Below are 25,001 nucleotides of genomic sequence, written 5' to 3'. Positions count from 1 at the left end.
GTTCGTGCCTCGTCATCCGTGAAAGGCGATACACGAGCTCAAAATCGCGCTCTCAATTGGACTAGAGATGATTTCCATATCGCCTTCCAGGCTTGATGCGCAACTCTTCCAATGATCTGCTGACGGTTTCTCAATCAATGTCTACGCATATAAGGGCCCCGGAGCTTCGTACTAGGCTGAACTGTGCTGGTGTACTGAATGCCTATAGAGGATCTGATACAGGGGCCCATCTTCAGGCGCAATATGTTGCACGGGTGTGGACAAATCGCCCGCAGCGAGATCTTCCGGCCCTGTTCGTCAATCAAGTTCCACCCTACGTCAATAACTTTGGTACTGGAATAGCGTGATGCGACGATGAGCAGCTTGGCCATTCGCAGAATGGCAGGAACTTGCGTCTCTGTAACTGCTCGGTGGCGCTCGTACTTCCCTGTGGCTCTGAGGTACGCATAAAGCGGAGTACGGATCAGGATCTCAAGCTTGGAATATTGCGAGTCAGGCGTTGGTCGCCTTCATTCAGCATCAGAACCTGACTTCCTAGTTGGCGTTCGTCGTGGTTTCTGCATATACGTCATAAAACTTCTCCCTTGCAACGTGACGCTCTAATTTCAGCCCACGATATTTGGGGAATGGGTCATATGGCAGGCGGCAATGTCGTCTGCGGTCTTTGGCTTGCACGGTGCGGAGTAGGTATGTGAAATACGACCTGACTTTGGAGGGGTATGCAGACTCGGATCAATGACCAGGTTATCCGACGGTGAGGTGAGTGGAAGCTTGCACCAGTTCGATCGCGGTTTAGTTCGGCGGTTAACTTGGTCGTCGCAGAATGTGCGTGTTCTCAGGGTATATGCGCCCCTTGGGGCACTCATCCAGTTTTTTCATGAAAATTCTAAGGTTCTCTGTCTCGCAGCCTATCTCTTGCGCCCCGTCAATGGTCTGTAAAGGTCGAGACCTCAATTAATCGAGGGCTCATGCAGTCATTTGGATGACCACTCCGTTGGATGTCCCCTTCAGTGAGTGGTTCCTTACCTTCACTGTGTGCTGAGAGTTCGAGCATTTGTCTCCGAGATACAGCAGAAGGCATCAGTTTCCTGTCACATGATGGACACTTACTTGACGTGGACAAGGTCCCAAACGTTGATGATCCATTCAGCACTGGCCGTTGCGAATCCCCGAATTCTTCTTCCTCTCGTCTCTTTATTGGTCGATCGGGCAAACCGTTCCGACATGATCCCATGTTGTGCCCCCGAAAGCCCTCACAACTAGCTCGCAGTACGAGCGAGTTTTTGACATGTGAACTGCGGAAGGCCACTTGCTCTCTCCACTTGTCTAGACTCACTGTATTCTTCACAGTCTCTCCTGCAATTATTACTCAATCGCATCTCAACCCCGTCATCCGGTCCCATCAAGCAACAACCTCCGAGAACATCATCACCCCGCACCCACTATTTCCCCGCAGCATATCGGCCTCTCCCGCAAACGGATTCAATTGTATGTATTCCTTAAGTCCTGGGTCACATAGTTTCAACGGTCTCTTCTACGTGCTTCTCTAGATATCTTCTCTTCTGTGTACTGACTCCGCTCATCTCGCCTTTACTGACATCACTCCTTCTAGACTGGTCCGAGCGTTAGTCTGTGTCCGGCTGACGTGCTCCGCTTTGTTGTACGTACGAATGCTTCCGTCTTTCCATATCCCGTAGGTATGTTCTTCTCATGTTTATCTGATAGTTGTAGACTCAGCCACCTTCTCTCATGTTCACCGGGTGAGCCTGCATGTTTATTTGGTAACGGAGACGCCGGCCCTTCGAAAGGGCTATGCCACATTCCGTGTTTTTCATCGTCGTACGGACCCCGCCACCTCCCTTGTTCTCGGCCTCAGACAGACGCAAAGGCAACGGATACACGTGGACTCCAGCTAATCGCTCGTGCTAGTTCACTGTCAAGCTCTATCGACTCCCACGCACCCACACCGACCACTTTATTCATCTCTGACTGTCGCTGAGTCTTTCGTTGCTTACCTCGTTTTATGCATATGGCTTGTACTTAGCAGAGTCGTACTGAGGCCACATCATATTGTTCTTGTTGCTATTGCGGTGCTTTTGCATACAGTATTATCGTCTGAAATCTGGGAACGACACGATCAGGGTGGCTACAACTGCGCCCCCTGTTCGCCGCTCGAGTTTCATCTAACTGTTAGTGAGTCAATCACGGTGTTTTTGATACATGAGTACACAACGGCAGTACCATATCAGCGGAAGTGCGGCATCCAGACTTACTATTTGACATGTTGGTGCACCATCCTTCGGGGGCAGCGATATATACAATGCGCATATACGAACTTCGAAGAACCACAAAAAAGCCATTAGATGAACGTCGCGCGCTCCGCTGAGAGGTCAGCACCACATGTCCCTCCCACTCGCCAGCGCCATAGCGCCAAGGCTCGTCACAAACTCCTGCACGCCTCATGATACACTCCGTGATAAACTAAAGATTAAGACCTTGAACCAAGATACGTTATGAGCTTATGAATAATCATATAGAGCGGAGCTGGAGCAAAAAAGGAAGACTAGGATCGTGGAATAGACATGGAAGACTGACGTTATAAATTATAGCATAGCGCTAGAGTCCGCATTACTCTCCCGGGACGTTTGCAAAGCGTGAAGCGATGCGAGCAGTTCTTCGGGCAGATGATCATAACCATATTCGATATAAGGGAAGATGCGGTCAATCGCCCGTGCGAGCTTCTCTAGATCTTCAATATCTGCGCAAGCAAGGCCGAGCTCTCGCAGCGGGTGCCCCAGGGATGGAATATTTTCGATGTCCAGCTCGCTAAAGCCCTCGTCTGTGATATCCACCAGGCCCAGACTATCCAGGTCAGGACAGTGTCGAGCGAAGGATACGAAACAATTAACAGTGGGCCCTATGACTGGTATATCGATTAGGCATGCCCGGGGCCAGGCGGCGGCCAACTTCTCAATGTCAGCGTCGGTGAGAGTTGCTGCATAACGGGAGTGCGATGCCAAAGTGATGCTCCTGAGCTTTCGCAACTCGAGGAGAGGCTCCATGAACTCCATCGCGCTCAGCGACTCGTCCGTCTCCATGGTGACATAGAAGAGAGAGAGTTGTCGGAGAGTAGACTTATGTCGAACGAGGGCGGCGCAGATCTCGTGCAGGTCGTGGAAGGTGGTGGTGGCACCCATGTCGACGGAAATCTCTGCGAGGTGAGGAGACATCAGCCCTGCCAGAATCTGGAAGAGGAGCAGCCTGTCATCGCAGCGGAAATGCAGGGTTTTGAGGCCCGCGAAGCCTCTCCAGTCAGCGCCGACGTCCCGCAGCTTGAGATTATCGAGCGGCAGGACAGCGTGCCTGAGGCGATCATTCTCGGATAGCATCCTGAAGACGGCTCCGTCTAGATGGGACGGATCCTGGTCTACCACGTCCAGATCACGGAGACGGGGAAAGTTGGAAATGAAGTGCATAGGCCCACACACGATGCGCTCGGTGAAGTGCAGCACTTCAAGGAAGGGCGCCTCAAGATGAAGAAAACGCATGAAGCCCGCAATGTTGATTCCTTGAGGCGGCTGCTGTCCCTCTGCGGTAGCAGTCTCACGCACGTGCTCCGAGAGATCTATAGTGCCTATGCGGAAGACACGAAGCGATGGGTTGACGATGAAAGTCAGAATGATATGCAGCCGCTCGCCAGAGGAGTCTTCGGTGCTCTGGGACGTCCAGGGTACGTCCAATATAACCTCTTGCAGTCCAGGGAGCAAAGGACGAAGTGATCTCTTGGGAACGCGAGTGACCAACTCCAGAGACCCGTCAAGCGTATCCCATGTCAGAACACGGATTCTCGAGGCGTATTCAGTGAAGCGGGCGAGTTGCGCTTCTTGGCCAGGCTATGGGAGATGAAAATCAGGACATGACAATGTAAACGCCTCGTTCGTCAACGAACCGATACTTGTTCAACCCAGGTCGTCACATTATCTCCGGCCTTTGGAGCTACCCTACTCAGAGGTTCCAGCCTGTCCATATATTCCCACAGGGTATCCAAGGCAGGTGAACTGAGTTTATGACAAGTCTGAGCTAGACTTGCCAAAGCCTTCAAACCCTCCTTGTCCGCTCGAACATCCCTGCATATGATGTAGAACAGCTCCGTCGGCATATCCAACAGCGGACTTCGTCTGCTGCCCGCGGCCGAGGAAGACATCTAGTCCTTTCTGCGACAATGAAGGGAGGTGATGAGGAGCTGACGTGGCGAGACAGTCGTTGTTCTACAAACGGTTCAGTTAGATATTCGGTCGACGTCTTTCAAGCCTCGGTTGCTATCTTCCAGGTCGGCAGCCGTGTGCCACATGCCCTCCATGTGGGGATGTACCTTAGGTTGGTGCCAGCTCCAGGTCGGCAGCTCCAGGTCTGTCTGTTGAGTTTGATTCCACGTTCTCTGCTGTGAAGCCTGCAAGGCCCAAGGGTGGCATTGGTGGAATCCGATGCTGCCGGACTGGAGAGTAGACGGAAGAGTGGGAAGATGCTGGAAGACGCCTGAGATTGATATCCGAGCCGTATCCGCAACGGTGGTTCAACATTCCCTTCGTCGGCTACTGCGCCGTTCTTTGTTCACAGTTGTTGAGAAAGCAGGGACCCTACGGGTTCACGAAGAGGCTGTCGAATGCAACAATGAAAGAGGACACCTTACGCCTGAAACCGGCCCCACATCAGAGCTCACATGCAGCCGGATCGGGCTCGACTAGTAAGGGCAACTCGATTCAAAACCTAGCAATTTTGGACTACTCAAAGACGATCAAGGCATGGTCCTATGAGCTCGCTTCGTAGTGTACGCCCTCAGTTTTTATTCGGAGGATCGAAGAAGCAAAGCCATTCACGTCGTGCTCGTGACGTTCCCCAACACGATGCCACTGGCATCCGCCTCCTCAGCCCAGGCACTTTTTAGGCCCCAGACGGTGGCACTTACGCCCACGTCTTGTCCCAAGCCCTCGGCCGACACGGTGAGTCCGTCCAACTTGTCTGCAGGATAGAACACCATTGTGGCAGTGCTCTTCCCCCTGTCAATGAAGACCTCCAGCAACGTACGGTCTACCACGGCCTGTAACCGCCACACGCTGCCTTCCACGCAATACGTTGTGTTGAACGTCTCGGTAAAACCATCATTGCTGAAATTGGCGAACTCGTGAATGTTTCCCCGGTTGATCCAGAATTCACCTGAGGAGAGCAGGTACCCTGCGGATAGCGATCCTCCACTGGTTGAAGTGAAGGTAAGGTTCAGGGACCCTGCGGGTGTCACGATATTCGTGATATTGACGTCGAGATATACAGCGCCTGAGGTGACGCTCGAATAGTCAACCGATGTGCTGAGATTATCGGAAGTCGAGACGTTAGCAAGTGTTGAGTTGTAGACAGGTCTCAGGTCGACAAGCTCCTGCACAAGCTGATACCCCGCATCACCGGTATCTCTCAGTGAGTTTGCCTTCGCAAGACTCATCGCGCTCCGCCATCCCTCCTCGTCGGTCGGGACGCTCTCCGCGTACTGCCAGTTATTCGCCCAGATGATGCTGAGCTGCTTCTCGTCAGCGGGCAACCCGTAAAAAAATTGGCCTGCGTAGTTGTCCTTCGCAAAATCAGTGAACCGAATCTCGGAGTCAGAGGGGGTGAAGTGGGTCCCGTTGAACGATCCAGGGAAGTACGTCGTGATCGACCCGCCGAGCGGCGCACCGGGGTTGATGGATATCTGGAGGATGTACGCTGTAGATGAACTGCCATCCACGTTGATTAGCGGCAGGGCGACGAGATTGGGACATTCGTATTGCGAGCCGAGCGCATTCGCGCGCGAGAAGTTGGAGGCGTGTGTCCAGTCCTTAAGGTTAGGAGAAGTATATATCCCGATCACGAGATCTGTAGCATATGCGACGACCATAACCCATTTCCCCGTCTCCGCGTGCCAGAGCACTTTCGGGTCGCGAAACTGGGAAGAGTGCACGTCTAGAACCGGGTTCCCTTCGTACCGCTCAAAGGTGTACCCGCCGTCAAGCGAGTAAGCGATCTCTTGTACTTCCAGGTTCGGGCTGTTCAACGTATAGATCGCCACGACGCCGTTGGTCTGGTTCGGGAAGAACCCAGAGGTGTTGTTGACGTCGATCACCGCAGATCCGGAGTATACCTGAGAGTTGTTATTTGGCGGGTGAATCGCGATTGGCTGGTTTATCCAGTGGAAGAGGTCTTTCGAAGTTGCATGCCCCCACGTCTGGTTTCCTCCGACGAGGTTCGTGGGATTGTCTGAAAGACCATTACGTCGGTGTCGTGTACAACACCCGGGGTGAAGTACGATATTATTATAACTCACACTGGTAGTATAGATGGTAGGTACCCTCCGCGTCAAGGAACATCCCGTTCGGGTCGTTCATAAACTCTTTGGGAGGGGAAAAATGGATCTGGGGGCGCAGTTGGCCACTGTAGTTTCCCGGAATTGGTTCAGCATCAGCAGCAAATACTGATGCTTGCGCGAGTGCGGCCAGGCCGATGGCTAAGGGAAGAGTGAGAGGCCACATTCGTATCTTGCTTGAGTGAGCGGGACGACCCTTAGTATGTACGCCCACAGATTTCTTACCTTTTATATGCTCTCTGGAGATGCATCACCTCTGATTCTGGGCATCATCTACAAAGATCCGCCGTCAAATTGGACATTGAAAACCGATTCGCCTGCGTAACCAGGAGGATTACCCACCATGTATTATGACGTTTGGCTTCTTCCTGACCGTAGAAAAATCACTTGACGCCTCCACAAGACTTCAGAACATTGGTTCCGACTCAGCTGACGCCTGATCATCACACGATGGCGACGAGTTCGAGGGCAGCATTGTCGACTGCTGCGACGTCATGGAAAGCAAACTCTGTCAAAATCTGAACCGGCTGAAGACTTCACTCGCAATTCGGAAACGACCTCGGCGCGTCGGCCTAAGCCGAGAGCGCAAGCCTGAGGCCTCGAGCTCTCTGCATACCCATAGACTGAGAATTACTATATCCCCCCACGCAACGTGAAGGTGAGGGCCAATAAGCATCCCACTGAGATTCCTGGAAGGGCTCCTGTTGATGTCGATTTCATGTCGCATCCAAGTCTGAGTGAAATGAGTTGAAGAGTCGGCCTCGCAATTTTCCACCAACAAATAAAAGCCACAATCGTCGATGGGATGGCTGAGGCGCCAGCATCTAGCCCGAGTACAACACGAACAGAACAGGGTGCAGTCGAGTTAGCTGATCTGTTGGCATTCCTATATAGGGGTCGTATCTAGCTATAGCTCAAGTACGAATCCAGCTCTCCGCCCGAACTTATGTGGGTCCCCAACATTAGCGTCTACCCTAAGCAAGGCGGTTGAGACTATATCTTTGGCCTCACACGGGGCAAATTCTAGGAGTTACACGCGGTAACGATGCTCTTCTGTCCAACTTGCGCTAACCTCCTAATCGTCTCTGACGAAGATGGCTCTAATACGTGGGTCTGCCAGACGTGTCCCTACCAATTCCCCATTACCAAGCAGGTATGCACTTGCATGACGCCCTTCTGGTGTAGAAATCCGGCTTGTCATCAACAATAACTGACACATCTACTCCCGCCGTAGATCACATCCAGAACTAAACTTGAAAGGAAGAAGATGGATGATACTAGAGATGCGACAGAGGAGATGATCGGACAATCCAAGATCGCCGGTGGGTTATAGTTCGACGGTATCCACCCGCTGGATCATGACAATCAATTTGCATCAGCGTTCTGCGAGAAGTGCGGGAACAACGAGGCATATTTCTCTCAGATTCAAATCCGGTCCGCAGACGAACCGATGACTACGTGTAGGTTGCCTCTTGTTATTCCAGCGGTTACTGATATGTCCGTCTTCGCGCTTATTGAATGGCAGTTTACAAGTGCGTGTCAATAATAGATGTGTAAGTCGTGCCAACACTGAGATGATTGCTAGATGCACAGCTTGCGGTGCTGTTCGCCGAGAGGACTGAGTGTGGTCATATTTTCGAAATGCTGCAATCGCATACCTTTCTATCCCCTACATGTCTCCAAACCAATAAGGAAGAATCCCCAGGATAGTACTGAGGATTGTCAGGCTGTGGATCAGTCATCTGGGGCATGGTGAAGTCTATTATGGACGTCCATTCGGTACGATATACAACGGAGAGGCATATGTATAGAGGGCGGGGTATAGCTGAGTCCAATTTAAGAAGCATACGAGGGGAGGAGTATGGTAAACGAGAGGCATAAAAACATGAAGCATGGGCATATGAGGTAAGCATATAACATGAGTTCGTCATCCAAGGGCTTGTCGCAGGGCAGCAGTGAGAGCGCCGGGTTCAAATAGTACGATTACCCTGCAGGTTTAACACTTCCTGCTGGTGTATCCAGGCTCTCACTCTTTGCTGAGCGGCGGATGCCGTCGGCTGCGACCTGTTCGGAAGATCTGTTACGACGAAATTATCTCCCGTAGGTGCAGCTTGAGGAGGGAAAAAGCGACCTGCAGGCGAGACAAAAGTAGCGTCTTGGTGGTACGGTTGGCTGGTTTGAGCAGTGCGGATGGCGTATGGGCGCCAGAATACATGGACTACGGGGATGGTAGTCCTTGGAATTAGTGCACGTGGGGAGACTACAGGAGCGGTTGTAGGGATACCAGGTGCCCGCGCATTCCAGTTCGACGAAGTAGTATGATACAAGCCTAGCGGAGATGCGTAACCAGTAGGTGCAGCAGGAAGTTGTGAACGTGTAGCCGAACGAATGGTAGCAGCGGGGACAACCGTCGCCGTGGGCGGGTAGGGCCGTAGTGGCCTATATGACTGCGAGATCCGACTGCAGAAGGCGGGGCGAACGGGACCAGAGGCTGGTTCCCTAGCGTGGACCGACGGTCCCAGGACCGCAGGCTGACCATGTTGAACCTCACGCCGATCCTGCGCCTCGTCGTGTTGCGCCTCATTGGCAGTATAGCCACTCTGTTCGACTGGGTTCTGGTTTCGTGCATGGCACAGGTGCGCTTCGTACTCCTTGTAGAGTCCCGTTTTCATACCACAGTCGTCGCATGACCATCTGGAGCTGTTCGAGACATACAAGAGGCAGACATGAGACTCACTGATGGAGCGAGCTTAGGAAGGACAGACTCACGCATTGCATCGGTGGTCTAACATCTTCTGGGCATCGAAGGACCAGAAGCTGCACTTGAAACACGTGAAAAAGCTGAACGGAGTGGCATATCAGAGTCTGCCTGAGCGCCGTACGTATGGCAATGACTTACTTCTTTTTTCGCGAGTGTCGCGTCCTGTGCTGCGCCCGTATAACTTGGTTCCGCATATTCCAATGACAGACTTCGCACTCTTCATTCATGTGTGCCATCTTGATGTCGGATTTGCTTGATGAGGAGCTGAAGTGTGGATGCCATTGTCGTAACGGAACCCGTACTTAACCAAATTGATAGTCAAAGCGCGAGAGCCTCCTGATGCAGAGTATACGAACGCCACTTACTCGGATTAGCAGGTTACATGGAAGCGTAGTGGCTCTTGGACGGTAAGAGTGGCTCTTGGTCAAAGCGCAAGCAACAATTGATTCGGTGGACGCTTCAAGGACAACGACAGCAGTCCGCGCATCTGAGCTGTAGCTAAGTGAAGTAGCTACAAATAAGAGTCCATTCGCAGTAGTCCGATCTGTATGTGTCTAATCGTATCAGTTACTGGCTCAAGTCTCGAAACATGATGGCACACCCACACCCTGAAGTCGTCCAAGCAATCATTACTTCGTTACCATCCGTAAGCACGCGCAAGCTGGATAGCGTGTCTCATGCGGTCTCGTGCCAGATCCACCTGCCATGGCAGATATGCGTGGTAGCTCATTGGCCAGCACTTTAGGTGGAGCCACGCCTCTAGCGTCGCTCGCGTCCAAAGCGTTCCATTCTCCCGCCGTCCCAAGCGGAGAATGGCCGCGATGTCATTCGGGTCGTCCTTCTGGTATCGCACAAGCTTCAAAGCAACGGCCCATGGCCACGAGACTGCGATCAGAGTCAGTCCTGGAGAAGAGAATATGATATTGCGTGAGAGGTTTGACGCAGACATCGCCGAGGTGTAGAGCGGATCGTAGACTTCGCCTGAGCGACTGGGTTGACCAGAACTATATCTTTAGCGTGATGACTCACGTGCTATAGACGACTCGACTTACGTCTGAGCCATAGGGAGCGCGATATCCGGGTCTGCATTCATCCAGCGCGTACCCAAGCCATATTTCCTCCCGGTCGAATCTATACATTCCTCAAGCTTTGTACCGGCGTCATATATGCCGCGAGAAACCATCTTAGTTTCGAAAGCCCTGTAGATGTAGTCTACATCTCGAGTGAACGCTCGACACTTCAGCTTCGGGTGCAAGACCATTACAATGCCTCCATGGACGACGAGCTTGATCGGGCACCCAAACACCCGTAGAATTCGCTCAGAGAGATCATTAAGGACGACCCAAAGGATATCTGCGGTCAGAACGAGCTCGGGCTGGGACATTGGTCCGGGGACATCAGGCGTCGAGAAATGTGTCGGAGGGGCCACGTATAAAACTGCGGGCGGGGACCTGTAGCAATGTCAGTACACAAAAAGGTGATCTCGGAGCGTCAAACTAGACATAGGCAATGTTTGATGGACAGGGTGCACGGCAGCATAGACAATTACGGCACGCTTGCCGGACAACGCAGCGTTGACACAGCAACAACTCAAATATCCACAGCGCTGGGTGCACGGCAGCTCAATGTGCCTTACACCTCACATTGTGCACATCTGCGTTGTTGCTGTGTAACAGTGCGAAGTTTTCTTTGTATGTCGCCAGAACCTCGCAAACCGTTAAGTTGACTTGGACCTTCGCAGGTGGTATGAGAAGAGCATCATCGCTATCCAAAGTCGAATGCCACCGCATGGATCATTGGATGTTGATTGGATCAGAGGCAGAGCCACGGGCAATTGCAGCTGCAAGGGAGACTATGCCCCTGCTCTGCAGGGGTTTCTGGGACCTCCAAATGCATTTTCCCATCCTACCGGCATCGGCCGAACGCAGCCACCACTATGATACACTGCAGCGCTTTAGGCCAAGACAAATGTAAGAGCAGCAGCGTAACATCGACCTCGATGACCAGCTAGACCTGGTTGCAAGCAGCCAGAGCAGGGGCAGAGATGCCGACGTGAAGTCCGCACTTCCCAGTAGCTATTACTTATCGCAATTTAGGATGCTTCGACGGGTACGCTTCGCTCCGACTTTACTCGACATCGCGAGTTGTGGCTACGTAGCAGCTTAATTAACAGCGTCTCTCTTCTGCCAGTGGGATAATATTGGCGTGAGCTGAAAGGCATGCTGCACTTTGCACCGCCGCCATTGCCAGCGACGACGATGGCGCGCGCTCTTCCGAAAAGAACGGACTCGCTGCTGGCCAGCAAGAGCTCCCTGTTCAATGCCATCGATGACGACTTGCGGGATGCCCGCAGAGTCCACTCGCACGGGCAGGAGGAGGACTTGAAGTACGCCCTGCAGAAGACCATGAGCCGTATCGAGGAGCTGGTATGTACGTCTACGATGTTCTATCTCTACGTTTCTGATACCCTTCACTGGTCATCCGAAACCTGCGGAATCTTCCCAGACTTCGCTGCTAAAAGAAGCCTACCAGACACAAACGGATCTCCAGACAGAGCTTACGCTAGCCAAGTCTAACCTCCAGCTGGCGCTCTCGAACAATGAGATGCTTGAGGACGCGCTGAAGCGGAACCCAGGCCGCGGGCAGGACGTCGGGTGGAAGCGGTGGAGCGCGCGCGAGGAGGAGAACCGGCGGCGGATCTCAGAGGAGTCGCGCACGAGCGGCGACGAGATGCACCTGGACAGCCCGCACCCACAGGCAGAGAGCAGCCCGACCTCGCCCGTGATGCCGCCGCCGAGCGCGAACGGCACGTCCGACAGCCGATTCTTCAAGTTCCGCTTTGGCAGCGGGTCAGGTAACGCGACGCAGCAGCGGGCGCTGTCGCCTGGAACGAAGACGCTCACGCGCTCGCAGTCGAGCGTGATGCCATCCTCCCCCCTCTCCCCTGCCCCCAATCCATCACCTCAGCCCTCCCATCTCGCTTCCGCGTCATTACCCTCGCTCATCCCGGCACCCTCCGCAAAGGAGTTTGCAGAGATGAAGCACAAGCTGGAGATTGTATCTAAGCAGCTCGATGAGGTCAAGAAGGAGCTCGATCAGGAGCGGACGAAGCGTAATAGCGTTTCGGAAGAGAAGGAGCGGTTGGAGGGCGAGTTGGAGTCGCTCAGTCAAGCCTTATTCGAAGAAGTAGGTCCACATTCATTGGTATCAACTACTCCTAACCCGTCCTTCCTCCAGGCAAACAAGATGGTAGCGTCCGAGCGCATCAAACGCGCCGAGACCGAAGAAGAGCTCAAGCAGACCCTCGCGGAGAAGACCGCGCTCAAGGAAGCTCTGCGCTTGCTCGAACGAGAAAATGGCGAGCTCCGGAGCGCCTCGCGGCCGCAGACACCCGCGAGCGATGCGGGGGGCCACAGGCGGTCTGCATCGGCGGTGGCCGTCAAGTCGCGGCGGTCTAGCGCGTCTTCGGCAAGGAAGTCAGTCGATTCAGCGGTGTTCCTCGGAAATGGAGGGGAACGCCCGCAGGAAGAGAAGCCGTCTATGCCGGAGCATGCACCCTCGTCATCGAGCAATTCTGAATACGAAGACGCGAGCTCCGATGTATCCCCGCCAGAAACTTCGGAGTCCAGTGCACCCTCGTACGCCTCGTATCCCTCGTTCTCGATGTACCCGGACCTACCAGGCTCGGGCGCGGACAGTCCCTGGGCGGACGTGCGCAGTGCGTCTCCCGTGTCTGTGCATTCATTGGGGGAGAAGCGCACAGTTGGTATCAGTGGGTTGGGGCTGGGTATTGAGGATCATTGATTGCGGATGGTTACTTGAATCGGATTGTCTGTCATCTTGCTCTCACAAGTTCGGCGTCTACCTTGCATAAGCATTGCATCGCATATCACATAGTATTCTCGCTGTATCATAGGCATGGTCCCAGAGACGTACTAAACTATCACGCAGGCTTGGACAAGCACCAAGCCCTTGCAGACATGCAATCCGGCGTTGAATTTAAATCCGTCCGTCCTCGTGATTGTTGGCCTTCGGCCCACCCTTTGTTCTTGCGCTTGGCCCTGGGCAGATAGTTGACCGTGAGCGGTACCCGTGCTCTACAAATTGCTTCTCATCTCGCCAGGTCTGGAGGTGGCAGCATCGTGCAACCTTCCGGACCACACATATGGCTACGCAGGACCGCCACGGGGGTATTAGCTGTATAGAAATTATTCACCGCTCATTGGCTGCCTGGTCGAGGAAGACCAAGTTGATAGAACGCCACTGATGCATCCAGCTCGTCCGAGCGAGATCGATTCTGCACGATCGTCGTTCCTCCCGTCTCGATGCGTTCTACAGCTGCCGCACGGCCAATGGCGGCTCCGCCGTTTGGTGAGGACGGAGGAGAAGCGCCGCTGGCACGTCCGAGCGTATAGAGTTCGCTTTGAGTTTCTCTGGCAAGAAGGAGCATGTGATACACGTCATAGTGTACACTACTGCGCGACACTGGTGAGTTGCTGCTCATCCCGCTGCTGGCCAAGTTTATGGGAGGATTATACCAGCATGGTTCAGGTCTCGTTGCGTAGCTCCTTGTGTCAGCCCGAAAATAATCTTGGGGTGTTTGCATATCGCGTACTCAGAGATGGCAGAGAGATTGGACCACAGGCTATGCTGTCACAAGGAATAATCGGATTCCTGGAGAACGTCTCGCCAGCGGAGGGTTTATGGGGATGAATGAATATATGCGTGCCTCTTATAGTACGGACGCCGTCTGCCGTCGCTCACAATATAATGCAACGCCGTCAATGCAAGAACGAGGCGCTGCCTATTCCACCCAATATGTCCGTGTCAGGTAGTTGAGATAGTTGAAGGATGCCGCCGCGGAGCCCTTAGAACCGACGAGGTTACATCTGACGTGAAATGATTGACTTCGCTATCCTGTCCCTCGGCCAGCCACTGGCGTGCGGCATATTTAGCACGCACCACAATAGTAGATGAAGATCCTTCGAAGCGCTTGCGATCATATGGAGGGGTGGACACCTCACCTTCGTGTAGAAGCACATCAGCCCGAGCCACGTACCGGGACGGATGGGAGGCTGTGCCTGCCCAGCACCATTACATTAGTTCCTGCGTATATATTATATTATCTTGCAGACTTGTTCAACGATCGGCCCAAAGTCAGGGAAAGCTATCAACAATCGCGCCAGAACCTGTTTGTCAAGGAACACATCCCGCTTCTGCCGTCCGCGCATTAATTACCAGGGGAAGGCGAGCGATCTGGTGATCGTTTCGTGTTCCTGCGTAAACCTTCCGTTAAGTCCATAGCAGACTTGATTGAGTCGCGAGATTGGCTAGCGATACGTGCATGGCCAGGTGCGATAACGGCCATTCAGCGGCGTTACATTATCTTCAAGCCATTTGAGCACCATCAAGTTGATTTGGAAGTCGATCGGTCGTTCCGGGCGAAGAAGGGAATACGGCCTCAGGAATAGGACAGAAAAAAGAAGAGACGGCTCCGGCGGTACAGTATACCAGACACCTGGACGGACTTGTGCAGTAGTCTTCTTGCCCTTGCAATATTGCGCAGTGGTTTATTTTGGGCGGTCGGTGGTAGTAGTTCCGAAGTTGGACGAAGGTCCTCCAGAACCAGCTAGTCAGAGACGGATGGCGGTATGTGGCGCCCACAGGAGCCTACATCCCGTCGCTCACCTACCTCGAATGATTTACTCTGTCGCGTGACTTTGTAGAAGGCAGCAGACTTGAACCGTCCAGAAAGATGCTAATGTTCTTATCGATGGTGTCTGACGAGGTAAATTATTATGGAAAATAATTGAAGGCACGTTCTGAAATGTCTGAGGTTATTCGAGAACTTGCAATGGATAACTTACATACTACAGACGGAAGTCAGATAACTCCGGGCTGGCATGCAACCATCCTACGTTTTAGGTCCGTCCGACGTTCGCAGAAGGCAGAAGGTAAGTGAGAAACATATGATTATACGCCCAGCCTGTCTCAAAGTCACAGCATAAGAGAACGAGCCTACGGAGTCATCCATCCTAGCTCATGAGCGTCAGTGTGGCAGCGATTTCGAAGACATCAATCAATACCTTCGGCAAAGCCCGTCACATACATTGTACCCTGTACTATTGTGACATCCGGACATCTCATCATTGACAGTCAATCCGCGTTCTTGCACCAGTGCGATTTCTTAGTTGATCTACTGCGCTCCATACGGAAAGCACTTGGATATTCTTGCCTTGTAGGGAGTTCTGACATAAGGGACTCAGGTGCAAAGGTGCAGAAATATCACAGTGAGTGGCGGCGTTCCGCTTCAACTTGAAGCGTCGAGACCGACCATTCCGTCTTACGGCGAACAGAATAACTCTATGACTCTTTCAAGCTATACGTTCTTCAAGTTTCAAGTTGGAGTACCCCACAAGCTCATACGCGCTCGGTAGCTCGTACGATTTACTGAGACGCCTGGACGTCATCGCTCTGGAACATCCAGCGGTTCCCGACCTAAAAATACTCAAGCGCTGGATCACTTCGTCCTCTGACAAAAGGAATGTCACTGCGTACGAGAACCAAGATTCTGAGCCAAGTGTCTCTCGTAACTGATAGCCCTTGAACGCTCCCCTTGACCCTATAGAACGCTGCCTCCACCGCGCGCGCGGGGTTCCGATCAGTAGGTTAAGGAAACGCTAATCCCAGAAGCACCGACGCTTCATCCTCAGAACACACGCTGCTTCGAAGGGGGCCGTACGATACTAAACCTGGACTATCCAAAGATGGCCTACGTCTTCTGAATCTTTGGTAGCACTATAATTCAGGTATGCTCGCGCAATTCCCAGGATATTTATAGTGAATTTGTCTGCGTGCAGATGCATACGTAGGATGTCGTTCCGGGTGCGTTCCGTCAACAAAACTCTTCACTTACTCTATATTTTGAGTGCTCTTCGTGGCCACCAATATACACCAGGTATTATTAGGCCTCCCGACTCTCCCCGACATCGACGCTCACTCACAACCGAATACTACCGCGTCGAAAACTCCAGATACTCCTCCTTTCCCAGCACCGCTCCCGAACCTCAACACACTTCTATTCTATCTGATCTCCCAAGTCCTCAGCGGGACAGCGCGCGACCTGATCCGCCCCACCCAACACGCCAGATCTCGCCGTCCAACATTCTCTGAGTAACGCTATCTCTCTCGGATCACCCTCTCGCGCCCGATCTGCGTCCAGGACGTGTCCTCGGGTTAGGAGCGCGCAGACTGCACCCGCGACGCGGGCGGCGGCTGCGGTACCGCCAAACGCGCGGGCGATCGCGCATCATGGCCGGCGTGCTGCTCGAAATAGGCGTGTTCTGGGATGCGATGGTTCGAACGAGGGCCTCAGCGGGAGAGGGCGATTCGACGGTTTTTGTGCGGCGTCCGAGGCGCCCCGCCCGTGTTTCCCGCCCCGACCACCAACTCCTGGTCGCAACCAGCCCTGCGCGCACCCGGGGTCTGTACCGTCCTCTCCTGACGCGCCCTCGGCCCCTATACCCCGGTCTTCTTCTGTATTCTCCAGCGTGAACCCCACTGGTAACTGCAGCCGCCCCCACTCGGCGTCGGGATCTCTTGCCCCGCTTTTAAATTTACGACAGCGTCGATAGAGTTGACTTAAGGTGGCTTTAGAGGATTTATGCCTCGTAGGCCGGCCGGACCTGCCTGGGTTTTAATATGTCCTGTCGTCCGGTGTGCTACGTAGGTACTTATCAGATACGTAGCACGAGAGGCAAGGAAAATTAGGACGATTGGCTCAAAGGAACGGCGTAGTCCATAGAAATTTCCAGACCTGCCTACGTGATACAGCAGTGGGTAAGTCAGACAACTCCGGGAAGGGGGATGTAAGGTAAAGGTGATCGCTGAGGAGGGGTGGTGCGTGGAATAAGGCGGGACATATATAACTCCTGTCTATGATACAGTACGATCCGTAGGGTAGTGGCGGAAGAAATGGGTCCATGATTGGGCTAAATGTGAAGGTAGGGGTATGAGTAGTCCTTGGGTCCGAGAACTAGAACCGGCCGCGGGAGAAAGGGAGGAGAGGAGACGTCAAGGAGCGTGCGGGGCGTAGTCGTTAGGGAGCGTGGATATCGAGTCCGCGTTAGTCGGATAGATGGCAGATGACACTGCTTACAGTGTGAGTAGATTCGGATGCGGTACTGCATTGAGCCGCAGGGCGGGAACAAGGCGGCAGGTTCAAGCAAGTCGGATTATCGCGATCAGTCGCCCCAGCTGCGCGCCAGGGCACTGGTCGTCTTGATCTTGAAGTCGCGCCGGATGGAGCGGGTGGGCTTGGGCTGCTCGCGTTCTTGTTCATGTCCAGCTTCCTGCTCAGGCTCCGGCGTCGGAGCCTGGAAACACACTCAGCCACCCATACACCCCGGAAACGAACGGACCCAAGCGTACCTGCACGCCATCCCCCTCCTCCCTCCCCTCGCCCTCGTCCTCATCCACCTGCCCGCCGCCCCCACCCCGCTCCTCGCCAAACCGCCCCAACCGACTCCTGCTCCCGGGTCGTCCGCGACTCACCGGCCCCGCGAGCCGCACATTCACACTCACACTCGGCGCGGGCGCTGCTTCCTCCTCCCCCGCGGACATGCTCGTCTGCACGGACGGCTGCGGCGAGGGGTACCGGGTGGAGCGCGAGGTGGACGACTGCGCGGTGGGCAGCGCGCGGTTGTGCACGTTGAAGGGCGCTTGCGCGTGCACGTTGACCATTTTCCTGCGGGTTTTGGGTGGGGTGAGTGGGATGGAAGGGGGAGGGGAGGGAGGGGCGGTGAGCGTACCCCTCTTTGGAGCGCACGATCGTCCCGAGCCGCTCTTTCATCTTCTGCGGGTCGACGACGGCGACGTGGGGGCGCGGGGGTGTGCTGCAGTCCCGTGAACACTCTACTTCGGAGTAAGTATGCAGAGCAGGGGGACGTACACATCGGCATCCTGAGCAGCCGGTATGAGGTGCGTCCTCTCGTCCGGCTCGCGGTCCTATTCCGTCAGCCAGTCAACCTTCTCCCGCCCACACACCGCAGCGAGCGCTGAAAGCACGTACGGGACTCTTTGCGCGCAAGCAGCAGGCAAAGACGGCGCTGAAGAACGAGGACATCAAAATAGCTCGCCGGGCGGGCAGTTCATAAAGCAAGGCTGCAGGCTTTTGCGTGCAGTGCAAAGACGGACGGACGGACGGACGGGCGGGCGGATGGAGATCCCGAGCCGCGGCCGGGGGCAGTCCGGCGTTGCAGACAAGTCGCCGGGCGTACCGGCGGTACCGCCATATCGGGGTCTGTCCTTGTCAGTGACGATACAAATACTCAAAATGATTTCGATCTCAGGTGGCATTGCGAGGAAGGATGGGAACGATATGTGTGCACGGAGGGGTTCTGCAGACATCATCTGATTTTGATGTTTAGAGTCTACTGACCGGGTGGTGCGCTTTTCTTCCCAAGGGCGTCATGAGAACGGCAGAGTCACTAGGCTGCATATGTCTAATACAATACAATACGGGTCCCTTCCTTGTTCTCCCTTCCTGCGAGCAACCAGCTGGGTATTGTTAATAAACCAGTGACAGAAGGGAGCGGGAGAAGGGGCGACGAGGGAGTGGGGCACATGCGCGGCAGATCATCGTCATCAGGATGTAGCAGCGCAAGGAGGATGAGATATGAACAGGCCCTTGCTTGCCATGGACGCGGTCCAGCACCGCATGCGCACGCCAAGGACGCCCGCGCGCGGCCTGATTGAAGCTAATCACGAACGCGGAATGGGCCCGGGCGTGCTGTGCTGGGGCCTTTCCCACTGCAGGGGAAGCGAATGAGCTCGAGTGAATTGCGGTGGCTTCGGGTTCGGGTTCGGATGCGTACAGTATTAGCGTTGACGTGTATGCTGCGAGGAAGAGGAAGGGGAGGGGCGAGATGAGCGTGGGCGGTTGGCAGGCGCGTGAGAGCGTGGAGGATGGTTGCCTCGGGACGCGAGTTGTACGGGATAAATGCGAGCATAGAAAGGCCAGGAACGCGTGTACGCCACCTCGCGACCGCAGTGGATCCTGGCGCGACGAGAGCAACAGATTGCAATCAAACCGGCCTGTAGGCGAGTGGGTGGATAGACAAGGCTAGCACGGCCGGCGCCAAGCTCCCAGGCGGTTGGTGATGTGCATTTGGGCTGGCAGAAAAGGCATGAGCGGGCTTAGACTCTCCCGCGCGCAGGGGAGGTGAGAGCGATCACAGATCGCTCACACATACGCCGGCGCCCATCAAATGCAGGCCGGATGAGGCAAGGGGCCGGGCGATGGGCGATAGTGAGGCGAACCCCAAGCGATTATTCCCGGGTACGAGGAGGAGGGTGCGCCACGGCTGGATCGGGTATACACCAGGCACAGTAAGTATGCGAGGAGTGGCCTGCCTGGGAGAGAGAATGGATGGGCAGCGTCTGGGACGCTTCTTCGGGAGAAGGCGATATAAGGGATGGAGCGCAGCGTCGCCCGAGGGTGACGAAAGCGGGAAGCTATCGCCACACTATGTAGCACGCTGTGAGATCCGCGGCTGGAGCGTGCGGTCACTCGACCTGCATGCGCGGAAGACAGAGAAGGGGATCTAGAGTTGCGAGAACCGGCTATCTACACAGGCTTGGGGAAAGGGCGACAGGAATATGAAGGTTATGTTTGTAGTTATGTTATCGCGTTGTATATGTCGAAAGTGAGAGTATCGGTCAAACAAGGTTTATCTGATGGGGAAAAGTATCCAAGGGCTGCCGGATTGGGGCGTAAATTAAAAGCAGGCGGACGGGATCCGGCGGCGCACGTGTCGGAGGGGACATAACTACCAGGAACGCGTTCTGCCGGCTCCGAAGACGCTGCAGCTGGCCGGGGACCCAGTACTTGGACTGGCGCAGTTAGGTAAGGCTGCTGGTCACGTTCTCGTCGACGCTCTTTCTTTCTGCGCACTCATTCCAATTTCTCCGGAAGGAAGTCGCCCGTCCCAGGGCCGCGGCCGGGGAGTGCGCTCTATTTTCTGCATTTATAGAGTCTGCGTCCACAACCTCCTCTCGAGTGACTCTGCTCTGCGGCCCGGCCCATCACAGTGTGTGCGAGTGCATGCAGCCGCCCTCATAAACGTCGTCAAATTCGCCGCGTGGCCGTCGCGTCTGCCCTCTCCCCGCCGCGTGCCCGCCCGTGGTCTCCGCGCGCCGCCTGCCATGGTCGCCAGCGCCAACGCAGACCTCTACACGCCGTTCCCCCACCCCGGCCCCCACTTTGACGACTCGGGGCCCCAGTCCAGCGAGGACGGCTCCGGCCTCCACTCCCCCATCTACGACTCCGCCTTCCACCCAGACAGTGAGTTCTTTCTCCCTGCCCGCCCGCGTCCCCCTCCTCATCGCCCCGCCCCGCCCCCGCCCGCGCCGATCTAGTCCGATATCACGGCCCCGCCGTCGCCGAGACCCTCCCCACCATCCCCCAGCCGTACGACAGCCACTACGCCCTCCCCACCGCCCGCATCGCCGCCGACGCCGCCCACCCCTTCCTCCGCGCCCTCGACGTCCCCGCCAGCCCGCACGCCGGCCACGCCCACCGCCCCCAGCCGCCGTCCCCCGACCGCTCCCTCCTCATGTTCAACAGCCCCGGCTCCCTCCCGCGCCTCCCGCCCCCCAACCCCGGCGTCATGGACTACTCCTACAGCTTCCACGACCGGCGCCTCCCCGAGCCGCACAGCAGCTCGTACCACAAGCCCATCCACCCGCTCGCCAGCCCCGACGCCGCGCGCCCGCTCCCTGCCCCGTCGTACAGAAACGACGAGCCGTCGCCCAGCACCTCCGCGTCGCGCGAGACCCGCAAACCGAGCTCCATGACCGTCATCGCCTGCCGGCAGTGGTACGTCCTTTGTCGTCTATGTATAGCAGTCCCCTTAATCGCGCTTCCCTTTGTCGTGTGGCGCACCAGCCGCGCGCGCAAGATCCGGTGCGACTCGACGCGCCCGATGTGCAACAACTGCCTCAAGCGCGGGAACGAGTGCGAGTACGACGCGGTGCCCAAGCGGCGCGGGCCGGACAAGCACCCCGGCACGCGCCAGCGCTCGTGCAAGAAGCGCGCCGCGGACGACGGCGCGCCCGGCGCGAATAAGAAGAAGAGGAGGACGGTCAGCGAGCAGTCTGCGACGCCCGAGGTGAAGGAGAACGTTTCGGGCGGGCGGCGCTCGCCCAACCAGAAGCCGATGCTCGACGCCCCGCTCCTGCAGGCCCCCGCGCCCCCGACGGCCACGTCCATCCTCGAGCTGCCCCTCCCGGGTATGAACCCCGACCACGCAAAGGTCAGCCGCCGCCGCTCTTATCTGATAGCTCCCACGTATTCACGCAAACTCTGATTCCTGCGGGGACTTTGACGTGCCCCCGCGTGATTTTGATTTGGTTTGATCTGACATGATTGTTTGATGGTGCAGTCGACGACGCCTTACGGCTCCGTCCCGACGCCATACCGGCGGGGCTCCGCGTACGACGTCCTCGAGGACCAGAAGGGCCTCGTGAACGTCCACCGCTCGCCGCAGGGCGATGTCAAGCTCTCCCCGCCCTCGGGCGAGTACCAGCACCCGCGCAAGACATGGTGGGACGAGCTCGTCGCGACGTACACGCCCTCGCAGGAGCAATCGTGGGTATTCCCTCGTTAAAGTCATGTGATAGCCAGCCTAACCTGAACCCCACGTGGACATTGCAGGGTCAAAGCCATCAACGAAGATCTCGCGTTCCTGTGCGTACCCTGTCCACTAGCCCAAATCCTCCCCGTACAATCATTTCGCCGCTCGCGTAATATCTGACACGCCCGCCCCGTGCGTCCCGCAGATTCAACACGACGAACCTCCTGCTCGCGTTCATCAACGTGCCGAACTTCCTGCGCGCGCTGAACGACCCTACCGAGCGCGAGCGCACGCAGCCCGCGCTCGTGTACGCCGCGCTCGCGGTCGCGACGCTGCTCAAGAGCAGCGAGGTCGAGCTCGGCGCGAGCGGGCGCCAGCGCGCGCTGTGGTTCCGCCAGGCGGCGCAGGCGGCCCTCGAGAGCTCGTGGACGAGCCAGTGGGTCGATTCGGGCTTGGCTGCGGCGGCGCTGGTGAGTGGTGTTTCTCGCGACGTTTGATGGCGGGGTGCTCATTGATTGTTGATGGTATGTTTTGCTCGACCCTGCGTTTCGGGTTGATCGCACTGTGATCGCGATTTCGATTTCGGTGGCGAATTTGATTGCGCGTCGTGTATCGCGGTGATGTCGATCGCGATCGATGCGATTGGATTCAATTGCAAACACGGCGCGCGTAGCTCCTCGCCATCTTCGAGACCTCCGCGCACCCGCACTACTCGCCCGAGGGCGTGTCCGCCTCGCTCTCCTTCCTCGACTCCATCATCCGCACGCTCAACCTCACCGCGATCGACGCGCACGACCCCGATGTCTCCACGTTCGCTCGTGGGCGCGTGCCGGTCGTCTACCGCTCCACGCGCTACCCCGCGGCGAAGGAGTGCTCGTGCCGCCCGCTGCTCGAGGAGGAGCAGCTCGCGTATACGTGGTCGTCGACACCCGCGTGGGACCCCGCGTGGACGGATAGCGAGATTAGGCGGGAGGAGTGCAGGCGGCTGTGTTGGAGCGCGCTGGGCTTGGTGTCGGATTATGTGGCGCAGTGCGCGCTCACGCAGGAGAAGCCGCCGAATTTGTTCCTCGCGGATCCGTCGAATGTGGGTTCTTCTTCCTCTTGTCCCTATGAGTCTCTAACGTGCGGGCGGAATAGTATAAGCTGCTCTTCCCGGGCGAGATGCTAAGTCGCAGTCTGGCGCATCATAATGGCCAGTCGCCGAAAGAGTCGGTTTGGGCGCTGCATAGCCGCAGCATGCTCCTGTGGAATAGCTGCCAGATCCTCCGCGATAGCTCAATCAGGAACGAGGAGAGGGCGGAATTCGCCATCCAAGCATGGGGCGAGGCGGAGGCGATCTCGCAGGCCATCGATCGACATACATGCAATGTCGACACGGCGCTCATATACGCCTGCAGAGAGTTTGTGTACAAGTGCGTTGTTTCTCCTCTTGTGTTTTCCAGCCGTTGGCTAATTGCGAATGGTTGTGCCTGCAGTACCCGGTTGACGGTCACTCATAATTTACGCCGGTTGGTCCCATATTCTGAGATGTACGTTCCAACGACACCTCACCTGTCCTATGTTATTTTAGCTTACAAGGACTGAATAGCGATTCAAATTCGATGTTTAACAGGAAACATGCGGAGGAGTGGTGTAAGTGATTGTGTAGATGACAGTTCTTTCCTTCGTCTCAATTTGCTGCAGTGCACTATCAGGAGCAGTTGGCGAAGCGCGTCAAGGCGTCCATCCACCACCTCAGCGAGGCGGAAGGGCAGCTGCTGACGAGAAGGCCCTTCTGCGTCACTTGGTTTGCCAGCCAGATCTCTACGTGAGTAGGCCATGGCATTCATCGCTCCGTTTGTCTCATTGATCTGCGTTGTCCGCATTAGGTGCCTCTCCCTTTGGCGTCGAGATCGAGGCCTAGTGCATGCTCTGGAGTTAGCCAAGTCCTTCCTTGTTCCCCTTGACGTCTTGAACGCTCTATGGCCATGCCCTAGTAAGTGGTTTCTGACCAGAAACATGGCGCATCGCTGACGTCGTCTTCAGACCAAAAGAGCAGATGCGATGATCTTCGTGACAGTCTAGATGAAGCTTGCGCGTCGGCGGGTATCCCGCCCCCATTACCGGCCCATTATTCCCTGCCGCCGATGCTACGCCAATAGGCTGGACAGCTCACCTCTTCATTGCTACTCCGTGGGACATGATATTCCCTCGATACCACTGCTTTGCTTATTTGTCCCATGCTGTAGCCTACTGCTGTATCATTGATTTTCGCCTTCTTCGCTGACTCGCAGTTTGTATGTTTATTTAATCCGTTCACCTTATTTCGTACCTTAACACTGTTCACTTCTGTATGACATCATGACGGGTTCAATATCATAACCTTCGAATTCTCATTTGACAATGACATGGCATGGATGACGTCCCGCTCAATGGGGACTTTCAGGGCTGTTTCTTTCAATGACCGGCTCGATAATGATACCACTGCAGTAAAAAGAAAAGAAAAAGAAAAAGAAAAAAGAACAAGGGGTGGCCGCTCCAAATATGGTTGCATGTGGCTGAAAGCATGCTTCTTCCCTAGCGAGCGGGTTATACATTGTACAACCTCTCGCTGCTCCCGTACGTTGCACGAGATGTATCCTAGGGTGCTGATCCTTCAATTTTTGAGGTGTAGTTCATTTTTTCTTCCCGGTCTTCGACCGGGTATCTAAGTAAATGTGTCCGGCGGGTTCACGATACTAGCACCCGCAGGTCTCAAGTAGCTACAAGTAAACAATACCTATTGGCATTCTGATGACAGTAGTACTACTCTCCGGGGATTTTGTAGTCGTTCACGCTCAAGTTGAAACGCTGAAGTCGTATATGGTGCGCCTGCGCGAGACGCAGAGTGAGCGGTTCCCACGATTAGAACCCCGCACAATATCGAGGGTGGCTGCGACCGGAACTCTGGGTGCACAATGCCCCATGAGATGGCGCCTGCTTTGTGGTTAGTATATCCTATAGGTACAACATGCTAGAGTACTCAAACAAAATCTTTGGATTTTATTGTGCAGGAAATCCCCGTATACAAGTCACTCATGATATTGAGCTGAGTTTGAACTGTGCTAATGGTTCGGCAACTCCCGCCTCACGCTCACAATACCATGGCTGATACGCCCGCGCCGACACAAGTTCAGGAAATTTACATTATTTAACTTCTACTATAATATTGATTCTAGAAGCTCCGTAACGACTT

At 55.3% G+C, this 25,001-nt stretch overlaps 8 protein-coding genes across 8 annotated transcripts; 3 read left to right on the top strand and 5 right to left on the bottom strand.

Annotated features, from left to right (window-relative positions):
- Positions 1 to 2,163: 2,163 nt before the first annotated feature.
- GLOTRDRAFT_110327 (uncharacterized protein) lies at positions 2,164 to 2,638 on the bottom strand. The gene is made up of 3 exons (XM_007865873.1): positions 2,596 to 2,638; positions 2,274 to 2,495; positions 2,164 to 2,187 (listed from the first exon to the last, which is right to left on the bottom strand). The coding sequence occupies exons 2-3, from the start codon at positions 2,461 to 2,463 to the stop codon at positions 2,180 to 2,182; spliced, it is 198 nt and encodes a 65-aa protein (XP_007864064.1). The 5' UTR covers positions 2,464 to 2,495; positions 2,596 to 2,638; the 3' UTR covers positions 2,164 to 2,179.
- Positions 2,604 to 4,206, bottom strand: GLOTRDRAFT_120323 (uncharacterized protein; the record flags this gene model as incomplete). Its single annotated transcript, XM_007865872.1, has 2 exons — positions 2,604 to 3,893; positions 3,950 to 4,206. Coding segments are annotated over 2 exons (1,547 nt in total), but the record flags the coding sequence as incomplete, so codon positions are not given.
- A 625-nt stretch (positions 4,207 to 4,831) lies between these two features.
- GLOTRDRAFT_120322 (uncharacterized protein) lies at positions 4,832 to 6,557 on the bottom strand (the record flags this gene model as incomplete). Its single annotated transcript, XM_007865871.1, has 2 exons — positions 4,832 to 6,285; positions 6,353 to 6,557. The coding sequence occupies 2 exons, from the start codon at positions 6,555 to 6,557 to the stop codon at positions 4,874 to 4,876; spliced, it is 1,617 nt and encodes a 538-aa protein (XP_007864062.1). The 3' UTR covers positions 4,832 to 4,873.
- An 879-nt stretch (positions 6,558 to 7,436) lies between these two features.
- Positions 7,437 to 8,146, top strand: GLOTRDRAFT_73326 (uncharacterized protein; the record flags this gene model as incomplete). The annotated part of the gene is made up of 5 exons (XM_007865870.1): positions 7,437 to 7,544; positions 7,626 to 7,713; positions 7,771 to 7,851; positions 7,917 to 7,923; positions 7,977 to 8,146. The coding sequence occupies 5 exons, from the start codon at positions 7,437 to 7,439 to the stop codon at positions 8,011 to 8,013; spliced, it is 321 nt and encodes a 106-aa protein (XP_007864061.1). The 3' UTR covers positions 8,014 to 8,146.
- Positions 8,147 to 9,789: 1,643 nt separating this feature from the next.
- On the bottom strand, positions 9,790 to 10,536 carry GLOTRDRAFT_127257 (uncharacterized protein; the record flags this gene model as incomplete). Its single annotated transcript, XM_007865869.1, has 2 exons — positions 9,790 to 10,141; positions 10,205 to 10,536. The coding sequence occupies 2 exons, from the start codon at positions 10,534 to 10,536 to the stop codon at positions 9,790 to 9,792; spliced, it is 684 nt and encodes a 227-aa protein (XP_007864060.1).
- Positions 10,537 to 11,410: 874 nt separating this feature from the next.
- On the top strand, positions 11,411 to 12,559 carry GLOTRDRAFT_137360 (uncharacterized protein; the record flags this gene model as incomplete). The annotated part of the gene is made up of 3 exons (XM_007865868.1): positions 11,411 to 11,578; positions 11,658 to 12,338; positions 12,390 to 12,559. Coding segments are annotated over 3 exons (1,017 nt in total), but the record flags the coding sequence as incomplete, so codon positions are not given.
- A 4,836-nt stretch (positions 12,560 to 17,395) lies between these two features.
- Positions 17,396 to 18,276, bottom strand: GLOTRDRAFT_137359 (uncharacterized protein; the record flags this gene model as incomplete). The annotated part of the gene is made up of 5 exons (XM_007865867.1): positions 17,396 to 17,527; positions 17,583 to 17,898; positions 17,963 to 18,046; positions 18,103 to 18,158; positions 18,223 to 18,276. The coding sequence occupies 5 exons, from the start codon at positions 18,274 to 18,276 to the stop codon at positions 17,396 to 17,398; spliced, it is 642 nt and encodes a 213-aa protein (XP_007864058.1).
- Positions 18,277 to 20,357: 2,081 nt separating this feature from the next.
- On the top strand, positions 20,358 to 24,172 carry GLOTRDRAFT_137358 (uncharacterized protein; the record flags this gene model as incomplete). Its single annotated transcript, XM_007865866.1, has 13 exons — positions 20,358 to 20,496; positions 20,571 to 21,030; positions 21,100 to 21,466; positions 21,596 to 21,801; positions 21,868 to 21,900; positions 21,993 to 22,257; positions 22,461 to 22,871; positions 22,925 to 23,199; positions 23,263 to 23,316; positions 23,376 to 23,419; positions 23,471 to 23,594; positions 23,656 to 23,762; positions 23,813 to 24,172. The coding sequence occupies 13 exons, from the start codon at positions 20,358 to 20,360 to the stop codon at positions 23,926 to 23,928; spliced, it is 2,601 nt and encodes an 866-aa protein (XP_007864057.1). The 3' UTR covers positions 23,929 to 24,172.
- Between the last annotated feature and the right edge of the window lie 829 nt (positions 24,173 to 25,001).

The sequence above is a fragment of the Gloeophyllum trabeum genome, assembly GCF_000344685.1.
Source record: "Gloeophyllum trabeum ATCC 11539 unplaced genomic scaffold GLOTRscaffold_00004, whole genome shotgun sequence".
NCBI lineage: Eukaryota > Fungi > Basidiomycota > Agaricomycetes > Gloeophyllales > Gloeophyllaceae > Gloeophyllum > Gloeophyllum trabeum.
This window is presented reverse-complemented; position numbering and strand designations above follow the sequence as displayed.

Coding starts and splice junctions, on each gene's coding strand:
- GLOTRDRAFT_110327 (XM_007865873.1), bottom strand. CDS start 2,463: ATGAGGCGTGCAGGAGTTTGTGACGAGCCTTGGCGCTATGGCGCTGGC.